Below are 12,645 nucleotides of genomic sequence, written 5' to 3'. Positions count from 1 at the left end.
TGAGAATGCATACAATTGCAATGGAAAAGAGGGTGGGAAACTTCCCACTGTGGAGAAACACCACAGCAACTGGCAAAAAAAACAAACCTCCTAAACCAAAACACACTCACAGTGGCTAATCATCCAAGCAGTCTCAGCTTTAGGGCTGGCTTAAACAGACATCTGAACCAGCTGCCCTTGGCAGCCCAGCACCTTGTTCCGAATGATTTTTTTTGCAAGCTTGCAGAAAAGCCTTTGTCGGCTTTCGGTGGCGCTTGCCGGCATGCAGCATTTTTCATGCCCACGGGAGGACACGGAAGTGTGGGGGTAAACTATCCTGGAAGCAACATGATGTTTTCATGATCGGCTAACCGCCAGGCAGATGACAGCGAAAATCGTGATTGAAACGCAGCAGTTGCGCAAACAATGGTAAACGATTGTACCGACAGCTGTCCAGTCATCTGAATGGACAGCGTTTAAGCTACGAGCACCACAGCCATCGTTTACCATCGCAGAACCATCTGTCTGAACCAGCCCTACAGATAAGTGGTAAGTATCTAATATCCACACAGAGCTTAAGATAAAGGGATTGCAAATTTAAAATAAGACTGCTTAGATCCCCTGCTTGACACGTACACATGCCCTCAAACCAATAGAATGCAAAGCAAAGTAGAACCATGTCATGTTTGTAGTGCTTCATTAACAGGTGTATAATAATAATAATAATAAAAAAAAAAAAAGTATAAAACACCCTTATTGTTGAGCGTAACAGTACCCTGTAGCTCTTTCCAAGTATGTAACCTTCAAACTGCCTAGCAAAATATGGAGCCAACATTGAGGTATGATGGGAGGGGGTTGGGGAGCGAGCACGGTTCTGTGAGACAAATAAAAAAACAAAACAAGACAAACAACACAACAGCAACAAAAAGATAGGAAGAAAAAAGGGTTGGAGAAGGTTGTAACTTTGGGACCGGTTTACAGTCGCAACATCTGATCTTGCATCACTACTACAAAAAGTTTAGGTTGGAGTAATTAATTATTAATGTATGCTTGTAAGTCCTCTTCTTGAACAAAACATTACCAGAATTAAAATGGAGTCAAAACAAATGTAAACAACTTTAAAATGGAATGCTTGCACATAAAACGTTCAGCACCTTTAACACAAAGTAAGCAGACCGGATATGCACTGTCGATATAGATGGGTAAACAGCAACCTGTACACGAAACTCAATGTTCATTCAGCCAGCAATATTTGTTCACTTACAATGTACTGCAAGCTGCAATCTTTTACTGGAAGATTGTGAGAAGCGTTCAGTATTTTAGGAAAACTAGTGAAAGGATCAGTGGCACAACATAGACTGCCACTTCACTAATGCTAAACCAAAAAAGGTTACATATTTAAGAAGACGCAATTGCCTCAAATTCTTCACTGAATATAGCTGCAAAAACAAATCCAACCTGAAAAGCAGTTAAAATGCTGATTTTACACTCATCAGCACATGCGTTGATTACAGTGTGCTAGGTATACAAAATATTAAGAAGAGCACGGGCCTGCAAACATTTCCTTCTACTGTGTAGAAGACTACCTCCTTTAACCAAGTGTGCATGAAGGAAAACGGTCGGTACTATGTGTAAGAGAACAGGAAGTAGAGCTGACAAGACGTGCATATCAAGTAACATGCACAAAACTACAGATAACCAAAACTGTACAATCTCTCTAGGCTTTCTTTATAAAGTAGCTTTAACAGTCTCATGCCCTCTACAATTAGAATGGAACCATGGCTGTAATCCATCAGTAATTCATCAAGTGGAATCTTCCAAAGTTTTGTTGGACTCCTGACTGTGGCACAGTCTGTCCCTGATGCCTTGTAACATTGGCTGCACTATGCCTAAAAGTGGCCGTTGAGAGGGATCCCCATTCCAGCAAGCTTCCATCAGCTTCCAGCACTCTTCATCAAATACAGCCAGCCTCTCGGGACGCACACCTGTGAACAGAAATGTTACATTATATGATCTCTATGGTCTTAAATCTCACCTCCCAAGACCTACTTTCTTTGTATCGTCTGTCAAAACTCATGGCTTCTTATATAGGTCAGTGCGTAGGCCACACTATCTGAAAATTGACCCGATTTTGCTATGAAATGAGGTCTAGTGTATCTGTATAATATTGTAAATGGAGCTTGGATAGCTAAATAATTGGTGAGGAGCCAATTGTTCATATGATTTAAATAGGAACCTAAGACAAACTGAGCCTCAGGTTTTATACTTACCTGGGACTTCCTCCGGTCCCCTTGAGGCCCTTCGGTCCCTTGCTGTCTACCAGGGCAGATCCTGTTCCCCACTGGATGGCTCAGTACTCTGGCCGAGTCACGCACATGTGGCCCATCCGCTTCCATAGCCGAAAGCGTTCTATGACTGCACGGGCTCAGAACGCACCTGGGGCGCATGTGTGCAGCCGTCATGCACGACTCAGCCAGAGCACTGGGCCATCCAATGGGGGACAAGTACACTTTAAAAAAACTGAACTGAGAGGGATATGGAGGTTGCCATATTTATTTCCTTTTAAACAATACCAGTTGCCTGGCTGTCTCACTAAACTCTTTGGCTACAGTAGTGTCTAAATCACACACTTGAAGCAAGCATGTGGCTAATCCAATCAGACTTCAGTCAAAATCTAATATGCAAGCTTGTTCGGGGTTTATGGCTCAAAGTATTAAGGACACAGGACCAGCAGAATAGCCAGGCAATGTGCATGGTCTAAAAGGAAACCCGAACTTCCAAGCTGACCAGTCCCCATCTTTATAGGATTGGTGGACTTTGCAAATTCTCATCACTATTAGTCAGTTCCTTTATGGAGGTAAATTGTTACCTATAACTTCTCTTGGGGATGTTTACCATCTCCCGCCACATGAGATCTTTCATGCTAAGCAAATATTTCCCTACCTTTCCTTGGTAGTTAGAAATCTAGAAATAATCAAGAAATACAATTTAAAGAGGAACTCCAGTGAAAATAATGTAGTAAAAAAAGTGCTTCATTTTTTACCATAATTATGTATAAATGATTTAGTCAGTGTTTGCTCATTGTAAAATCTTTCCTCTCCCAGATTCACATTCTGACATTTATTACATGGTGACATTTTTACTGTGGGCAGGTTATTTAGCTGTTTCTAGCTGCTCTGTCTGTTACAGACAGCTAATAACAGCTATTTCCTGTCTCTGAACATTGTTACATTGTGGCAGTTTGCCAGCAGTACCGAGGTATTCAGAGCCTCTTGTGGGAGGGGTTTCAGCACAAAATCAGTCACACAGCGCCCCCTGATGGTCTGTTTGTGAAAATCATTGTCTTTCTCATGTAAAATGGGGTATCAGCTACTGATTGGGAAAAAGTTCAATTCTTGGTTGGAGTTTCTCTTTAAGCTTTTTGAGGTGATCTGCCATATGGTCCTGGAACAAAGAGGGGATTCTCTCCTGGTTATATTTCATATTAAATAAAACTCCACAACCCCACAACTATACTTTTACTAAGCTTTGGGAAAGAGCCCTAAATATATCCCTAGGTCCTGAGGAATGATTTGACTGTTTTGAAACCCTGTCAGGTGGAAGTCTTAAGGCGTCCCACATGAAGGTAGCATTACAGCTTTTGCATAGGATGTATATGATCCCAGAAAGACTCCATAAGATGGATAGCTCGAAATCCCCACGCTGTCTCAAAGGGCATCCCTCTACAGGGAGTTTACTCTATATATGGTGGTCCTGCCCGGTGGTGGCTAACTTCTGGACTAAAATTACTTCACTTATAAAGGGACGTCCTTCAGTGCAAAATCTTTAAGAACCCAAAAATATTGCTTCTTGAATTTAAGCCCAAGTCTCTTAAGAATGCCCCCCTAACCCCCCCCCCCCCCCCCTCCTCACAGTTTATCATGGTAGCTGCAAAACACCAAATCGCCTCCCAATGGCTGAAACCAGATTTGAGCTATGCCAGCAGGGCCGGATTTCTACTTTTTCCCGCCCTAGGCCATCTGTCAACTAACGCCACAATACCATACTACCAGGACAGGTGAGTGGAAAAGAAAGAGAACAAGATGGAAGAGAGGAGAGTGAAAAAGACAGGTACACAAAATGGGAGAAGGGGGGGGGGGGGAAGAGGAAACGATAGGGAACATGGAATGGGAGAGGGGGGAGACGAAAAGACAGGGAACACAGGGTGGGAGAGGAAAACACAGGGAACACAGGGTGGGAGAGGGGGGGGGGGAGAAGAAGAGACAGGGAACACGGGATGGGAGAGGGGGGAGAGGAAAAGACGGAACATGGGATGGGAAAGAGGAAAAGACAGGGAAAGTGAAAAAAGAGGAAGATGAAAAGAAAGGTTTCACTTGTCACAAGAGAGTGGAGTGACTGAGATTAATAGTGCAGGCATGCTGAGACAGAGCATTGGAGAGCAGAAGGCAAGTCACCTTATCTAAATTGCAATCATTGTTGTTTGCTTAGTTGTAACTTGTACTTGTCCCACTCCCTCTTGCATAAGCAAATGCTTCCTCCCCAGAGTCCAGTGTTAAATCTCCCGGCAGTAAGAAAACATCACGGAAACAGCCAGGAAGTAGAGGAGGTGGGCAGAGCATGTCGGTAGACTGTGAGCTAAGCTGCAGCCAGCCAGGCAACACTTCTTATGTCACATGTAAGTTGCCTGCAGGCTTGCTCATGGCTCCTGGGAATGATCGTTGCCCACCTGCAGGCAGCACAACGCTCTGCCGGGATCTTTTATCATTAACCGCTGGCTAACTCCTGTTCTAGACCTGGCCATCCATCCTTCCAGCTGCCCCTCGCTGCTGTTTTTAACTCTAATGCAGGGTGCTCGCGGATGGGTACCAGGTCTGTCTGCCTCAGTGACTTGTTTACAGTTTATTGGTGGTGGAGGAGGATTGTCTCTGAGGAGTCAGAGTGCAGCTGGCAGCCGGGCGGCAATGATGAGTGTGTCGGGATCCAGGCCCTGATCTTCACATCTCCTGCTCTGTTTTGCTCTGTGCCCAGTGTCAGGGAGGAGGGGCGGGATGGGTCAGAGCACACAGCAAGCATGAGAGAGACTCAAGCAGCAGCAGTATGTCCCAACACATAGGTAATTATGGAACAGCTGATCTCCTGTTGGCTGCAACACTGCCCCAGCTCAAGCCTCGCCCTAGTCCCAGGCCTATTCGGCCTGCCCACAAATCCGACCCTGTATGCCAGACTACTACTACAGGCAAAAAAAGCCATCAAAAGCCCCATACACACACAACAGCGGTCTTTTAGGCTCTCACAACATTTCTTGTGAAACCCCTAAAAAAAAAAGCCCAACAGGGATTGGGACCTGATATAGCTGGCCCAAGGCTGTACAGAAGCGGAGTCAGTTGTACAGCTGAGGACGCATTCTGTTTCTCTGCGAGGAAGCCTGGCAAGAGTGGCGCAGGCATGACGTCACACGGTGGGCCAAGCGGCATTACACAGGCATCGGCTGTCGCTTGAGCAAGTTTATCTCCCTAGCGCGGTTCACTTGCCGAGTGGCGGTTGCAGGCCCACTGTACACACATCGAATTATCGGCCGAAGTGGTAGTTATAAACTTTAATCTAGCATGTGTAATTTATTTCATTTAATAGGCTTAAAAGATTTCACGGATTTAAAAACAGAAGATTACAGTTATTCTATGAATAAATTCTGTAGTGGAACATTGTTAAAAAAAACTGCTGGTAAGTCTCAATACTATGCCTCCTCACTGTCACTAATGGGGGCTCTTCAAGTACAGATCAAAATTAGAACCCACGCTTGAATCTTCAATTTCGATTCACACGGTCTGCGTTGCACAACGCATGCGTTACATGTGTGCACTGCAATGGACATAGTGTTTTTCATAACATGCACTTTAATTCAAAGCCTACATGTAGTGAGTTCCAATGACACGAGTTGACATGTAAAATTATTCTGTAATACAACGGATATAGTGTGCATGCACTCTTAGAGATTGCAGTGTGTTTGGGAGAGGCTGACTGAATCAATAGCAGGAAATCCAACCAAAATTTGACCAACTGGGGTATAGAAGAACCCCATTAGTGATGGTGGGGAGAATTTCCACTCGAGATGATCAATGAGATGATAATTTTCCAGCTTTATTGCACACTTGAAACTAAACCAATCTAACTCAACAGTTGCCAAATGACCTGGCTCAGTTTCAGGTTGCATGTGTTAGCAACAAACTCGTAAGAAAGTCATTGGTCACCTCTAGTTATATTACAGTGATCCACTACAGAAATACTTTAAAACGTAAAAGCTATTAGAATGGAAAATAACCACAGCTATACCACAATTCAAAGGATTAAGCAGGTCTTAGCCTTTAACAGTATTGTCAACAAAGTCCCCATAAAACGGTCTTTACAGCTCACTGGCTTTAGCCATTTACCTCTTTTGACATTGATCCATAGATGGTCTTTACTGGCACATCTTTCAAAAGCCTCTGGAAGTTTTACAGATCCTGAACAAATATACCAAAATAGAATCCCAAAAGCATAGACATCAACTGAATTGTCATATTTGCCTGAAAAGGAGAAAAAGTATATTTTTAATTATGTATAGTGTGCTTTAATAGTCCTTATAAATATCAACTTAGACAAGCACTGAAATGATGAACTGATTATCAGACAGAAAATCTGAAATATGAAATGCCACATACAGCAAATCAAAGTAATTTGGTAAATATACTTCTACTTTTACAATGCCATGGAAGATATTGGTGCGATGAATAATGATGTGTGGTGTGACCGGGAAACAGTGTTATGGAATTGAATCCTTATACAGCTGTAGTAATAACTTTAATCAAGTAAAAGACGTGCAAATGACAAGGTGTTATCACTGATAAAAGGCAACCAACGACTGATAAGACGCAGCTCAAGTCACTTCAACTGTTGGATTGACTTGAGCTGCGTCTTATATAAAAGTGCATTTAAAATACTTTTGTTGAGCGTGTGTATGAGCGCTAAAGCTAAAGTTCTTCTTACCATCAACCGTGGTACACACTTTAACCACTTGCCGACCGCACACTCATAACGTGCGTCGGCAAAGTGGCAGCTGCAGGACCAGCGACGCAGTACTGCGTCGCCAGCTGCAGCCTAATTAATCAGGAAGCAGCCGCTCGTACGAGCGGCTGCTTCCTGTCAAATCACGGCGGGGGGCTCCGTGAATAGCCTGCGGGCCGCCGATGGCGGCTCGCAGGCTAAATGTAAACACAAGCGGAAATAATCCGCTTTGTTTACATTTGTACGGCGCTGCTGCGCAGCAGCGCCGTAAGGCAGATCGGCGATCCCCGGCCAATCAGCGGCCGGGGATCGCCGCCATGTGACAGGGGACGTCCTGTCACTGGCTGCACAGGACGGATAGCCGTCCTGTGCAGCCCCGATCACCGGGGGAGGCAGCAGGTAGGAGAGGGAGGGGGGAATTTCGCCGCGGAGGGGGGCTTTGAGGTGCCCCCCCCGCCACCCACAGCAGGCAGGAGAGATCAGACCCCCCCAGCACATCATCCCCATAGGGGGGAAAAAAGGGGGGCAATCTGATCTCCCTGCCTGCACCCTGATCTGTGCTGGGGGCTGCAGAGCCCACCCAGCACAGATCAATCAAACCAGCGCTGGTCCTTAAGGGGGGGTAAAGGGTGGGTCCTCAAGTGGTTAAAGGGAAAATAAACTGAGAAGGATATGGATTTTTCCTTGTAGCCACCCTGGAGTTCTATTTCCCCAGGATTTCCGTGCAAAAAGTGGTTCAATTAATTTCCAATAATTTTCAACCAATTATTTTTTTTTTTTTTTGCAATCAATTTTTTTATATTGAATTCAATTCAGGTTATTGTATTGAATTCTATTAAAAAAAGTGTTTGCTGTGAGATGTTGTTGATGCTGTGTGACCCTGGTGCCATCAACGCCAATTGACGGGAGACGTGATCGCCGAGGGAGAAGCAAAGTCTGCCAAGGGACATGGAAGAAGGCACTGGGGAAGCTATCAGAGGTATGCGACGAGGGATCAGCACGCCAATGGCGAGTATAAGACCCAGATGTATAGCGGGTTGCAAAAGTATTCGGCCCACTTGAAGTTTTTTTTACATTTTGTCACATTACTGCCACAAACATGCATCAATTTTATTGGAATTCCACATGAAAGACCAATACAAGGTGGTGTACATGTGAGAAGTGGATCGAAAATCATACATCATTACAAACATTTTTTACAAATAAATAACTGTAAATTGGGGTGTGCGTAATTATTCGGCCCCCTGAGTCAATACTTTGTAGAAGCACCTTTTGCTGCAATTACAGCTGCCAGTCTTTTAGGGTATGTCTCTACCATCTTTGCACATCTAGAGACTGAAATCCTTTCCCATTCTTCTTTGCAAAACAGCTCCAGCTCAGTCAGAATAGATGGACAGCGTTTGTGAACAGCAGTTTTCAGATCTCGCCACAGATTCTCGATTGGATTTAGATCTGGACTTTGATTGGGCCATTCTAACACATAGATAAGTTTTGTTTTAAACCATTCCATTGTTGCCCTGGCTTTATGTTTAGGGTCATTGTCCTGCTGGAAGGTGAACCTCCGACCCAGTCTCAAGTCTTTTGCAGTCTCCAAGAGGTTTTCTTCCAAGTTTGCCCTGTATTTGGCTCCATCCATCTTCCCATCAACTCTGACCACCTTCCCTGTCCCTGCTGAAGAGAAGAACTCCCTGAGCATGATGCTGCCACCACCATATTTGACAGTGGGGATGGTGTGTTCAGAGTGATGTGCAGTGTTAGCTTTCCGCCACACATAGCGTTTTGCATTTTGGCCAAAAAGTTCCATTTTGGTCTCATCTGACCAGAGCACCTTCTTCCACATGGTTACTGTGTCCCCCACATGGCTTGTGGCAAACTGCAAACGGGACTTCTTATGCTTTCGGTTAACAATGCCGTTCTTCTTGCCACTCTTCCAAAAAGGCCAACTTTGTACAGTGCATGACTAATAGTTGTCCCATGGACACAGTCTCCCACCTGAGCTGTAGATCTCTGCAGCTTGTCCAGAGTCACCATGGGCCTCTTGACTGCATTTCTGATCAGTGCTCTCCTTGTTCGGCCTGTGAGTTTAGGTGGATGGCCTTGTCTTAGTAATGGAAGGAGTATGGCACAACTGTAAAATTACCGAGTGATCGCTTGAACAGTGCTCCTTGGGATATTCAAGGCTTTGGAAATCTTTGTAGCCTAAGCCTGCTTTAAATTTCTCAATAACTTGATCCCTGACCTGTCTTGTGTGTTCTTTGGACTTCACGGGGGTTGTGACAGTAATATGACAAAATGTGGAAAACTTCAAGGGGGCCGAATACTTTTGCAACCCACTGTATTAGCCAGATGTATTAGCCAGGAATGGCTAGCCAGATGTTTTGCTAGGTATATAGTTAGCCAGATGTTTGCCAGGTATAGAATGAGCCAGATGTTTGCCAGGTGTATAGGAGACAGATGTGCAGCCAGATCTAGGTAGTCAGATGTATAGGGAGCCAGGTTTGCGGGTGCCTCTGCCCCCCCCCCCCCATTGCTCCCCGATGATCATACTCCCCCCTGACTGTGGCCGGGTGTCCCTTCTGTTCAGGCAGGGAGGGAACTCCTGTGTGTTTAGGGGGAGATTCCCCTTCTATGCGGGCTGGTGGTGGCCTGCGGGGATCCTCCTCCTGTGGGTGGGTGGTTCCCTTCTATGGGGGCAGGTTGTGGCTGGTCGGGGACTGTCCCCTTCTATGGGGGCTGTGGGTGGCCTCTCCCTCCTCTTCCCCCCATCTCTCCCTCCCGATCCCCCCCCCCCCCCCACGTCAGAAGCCCTGATCTACTCACCTGAGGGCGCCGGAAGCGCCGCACTTCCTACTCCATCGCGAAGTCCCGTGTTCTCTGTCATTACAGTTACGAGGCTTGGTGACGTCACCGAGCCTCGCAACTGTAATGACAGAGACCGGGACTTCGTCGATGGAGGAGGAGGGCCAGCGCAGGAGACAGTCTGGGGTGAGTAGATCAGGGCTTCTGACTGGGGGGTGAGGGGGATGGGGGGGGGGGTCAGGGGGGGGAGAGGCCACCCACAGCCCCCATAGAAGGGGGAGTCCCCGACCGGCCACCATAGAAGGGGACACCCACCCCCGCACAGAAGGAGGATCCCTGCAGGCCACCACCAGCCCGCATAGAAGGGGAATCTCCCCCCCTACACACACAAGAGTCCCTGACCAGCCTGAACAGAAGGGGAACATCCCCCCCACACACACAGAAGGGCCACCTGGCCACCCGCCCGCAGAGAAAGGGAAATCCCGCACGCAGCCAGCACATTCTATGCCCCGCTGGCTGCACAGGGATTCCACAGGGTGGCTGAATGCTAGTTCTGCACGCTGGGGGTAGCACAGATCGCTACGCACAGCGTGCTGACAGGCATCCAGCCATCCTAGGGAATCCCTCTGATCAGTAAAAAGTGCAGCGGGCGGTGCAGAGAAACAGGAAATGTACCTGGCGGCATGGACGAGCTCAGCTCGCCATTACCGCTTTTTGCATGTTTTCCTGGACGAACTCAGCTTGTCCATACCGCCAGGGTGTTTAAAATAATACCAGTTCCCTGACTCTCCTACTATTCCTGTGTTTCTAATACTTTTGGCCATAGCGCCTCAACAAGCATGTAGATCAGGTGCTCTGACTGAAGTCAGACTGCATTGGCTGCATGCTTGTTTCAGGTGTGAGATCCAGATACTACTGCAGCAAATTGATCAGCAGGAGAGTCAGGCAACTAGTATTATTTAAAAGAAAACATCCATATCCCTCTCAGTTTAGGTTACCTTTAAGTTTTTATTGGCTAATCACTGACCACTTTTACCACCTCCATATAGTATGAGAGTTTATCATCTGCTCATAGTATTCACTATCTGTTGTCCCACATACTACATGCAAGTGGTAAAATTGGGCAAGCCTTCTAGCAGTACATGTAACTTATTTCTTGAGATTCTCCTTCATCCGTCTTCTCCTCTTTGTTTGTAAAGAAATATATCTGTTCAACATGAAACAAAATATGTTCTGGTTCATTTTTATTGTGTGATTGATGTGATACTTTTTGATATGCCTTCATTTTAGATTGCCCAATTTTAGCTTCAAACATTTTAATCTGCAGAAGGATAGAGTACTGTACAACAATAATAAGTAAGGCATTATCAATCACATGTTCCAAAATTACACATGCAGAATGTCAGTACATTCTGGATGTGCAATTTTGGAACACGTGATTAATATTACCTTACTTATTGTTATTGTACAGCATTATATCTTTCCGCAAATAAAAATGTTTGAAACTAAAATTTGGCAATGTAAAATTAAGGTATGTACCAGTCTAAACACATTTTAGATCATCTCTCATATCATCTGCCAGGGCATAGATTTCTATTACCGCGCCACAAGGGTCCGCTGCTACCGCCGATCACCCGGCACTGCAGGCCACTCACTCTGCCGTCGCTATGATGCCAGAGCTCTGTGAGCCACTCAGGCGCCGATTTTATTGCCTACTGACCCAGTGATCACTGTGAGCCAATCTGGGACGGAAGTGGTAAAAATTGCCAGAGTCTGTATGTTTTTCCCCATGACTGTGTGGATGTTCTCTGGGCACTCCGGTTTCCCCCACATCACAAAAACATACATATAAGTGCACTGGCTTCCCCTAAAAAAAATAGCCCGTAGACTATGCTTAAGTGTACATGATAAGATTGTGAGCCCCTATGAGGGACAGCTAGTGACACACACACACACAAACACACACACACACACACACACACACACACACACACACACACACACACACACACACACACACACACACACACACACACACACACACACACACACACACACACGTGTGTTGCTAACCATCCATCAAAATATGGGCAGTCCGTTTTAATCACCCCAGTTTTCACATGTCCGTACTGCCCGTATTTTTCACTCACGTGTCCGTCTAAAAATGTTTATTTTGCCAGCTTCTTTTGTGGGCATGCGTAGCGCACATCATAACCGCGCACAGCAAGTCCCAAGAAGCCACAGCAAGAAGCATCGGGCTGCCTCCTCCCGTCAATAGCCTCTTTCCAGTCAGCGAGTCTCTCCAGCCAATCTCTGTGAGAGAGACAGCAGAGTTATACCGCCCACACACCCGGCATCCAGATCCCGACTAACTATATTCCTAGCAAAACATCTGGCTACCTATTCCTGGCTAATACATCTGGCTAACTATACCTGGATGCACATCTGGCTAATACATCTGTATATTTTAATCTAAATTAATTTAACTTATTTATATATTCATATACCATATGTTTCTTATGTTTTATTTATTTTTCATATACTATCCTATCCAGGATTCGAACCCTGGTCTCCCATGTCAATGGCGGTGCCCTTAACCAGTGCACTATCCAGCCACCACCATAGGCACACTGCCCATAGGTTACTTCAGTGATGACACGTCTTATACACCCCGCCCACCACTCCTTACATAACTTTAACCATCAGTCCCCATTGTGTAACAGTCACGCCCAGCACACTGCCCACAACTCCTTACATAACAATTTTCCTATTTCTCCATTGGACAACTGACACCCTCCTTAAAAATACCCACCCCTCCACTCATAC

At 45.7% G+C, this 12,645-nt stretch overlaps 1 protein-coding gene across 2 annotated transcripts in view; it reads right to left on the bottom strand.

The window, feature by feature from the left end:
• Positions 1–1,690: 1,690 nt before the first annotated feature.
• The window catches only part of DSTYK (dual serine/threonine and tyrosine protein kinase), a 190,245-nt gene continuing 179,290 nt past the window's right edge, over positions 1,691–12,645 (bottom strand). For both annotated transcript variants that reach the window (XM_068269583.1, XM_068269584.1), the window contains 2 exons: positions 6,408–6,542; positions 1,691–1,964 (listed from right to left, as the gene is read on the bottom strand). In XM_068269583.1, the coding sequence (XP_068125684.1) occupies positions 1,783–1,964; positions 6,408–6,542 (317 nt within the window). In that variant the 3' untranslated portion in view covers positions 1,691–1,782. The remainder of the gene's footprint in view (positions 1,965–6,407; positions 6,543–12,645) is intronic.

Source organism: Hyperolius riggenbachi, chromosome 2 (assembly GCF_040937935.1).
Source record: "Hyperolius riggenbachi isolate aHypRig1 chromosome 2, aHypRig1.pri, whole genome shotgun sequence".
NCBI classification, from domain to species: domain Eukaryota; kingdom Metazoa; phylum Chordata; class Amphibia; order Anura; family Hyperoliidae; genus Hyperolius; species Hyperolius riggenbachi.
This window is presented reverse-complemented; position numbering and strand designations above follow the sequence as displayed.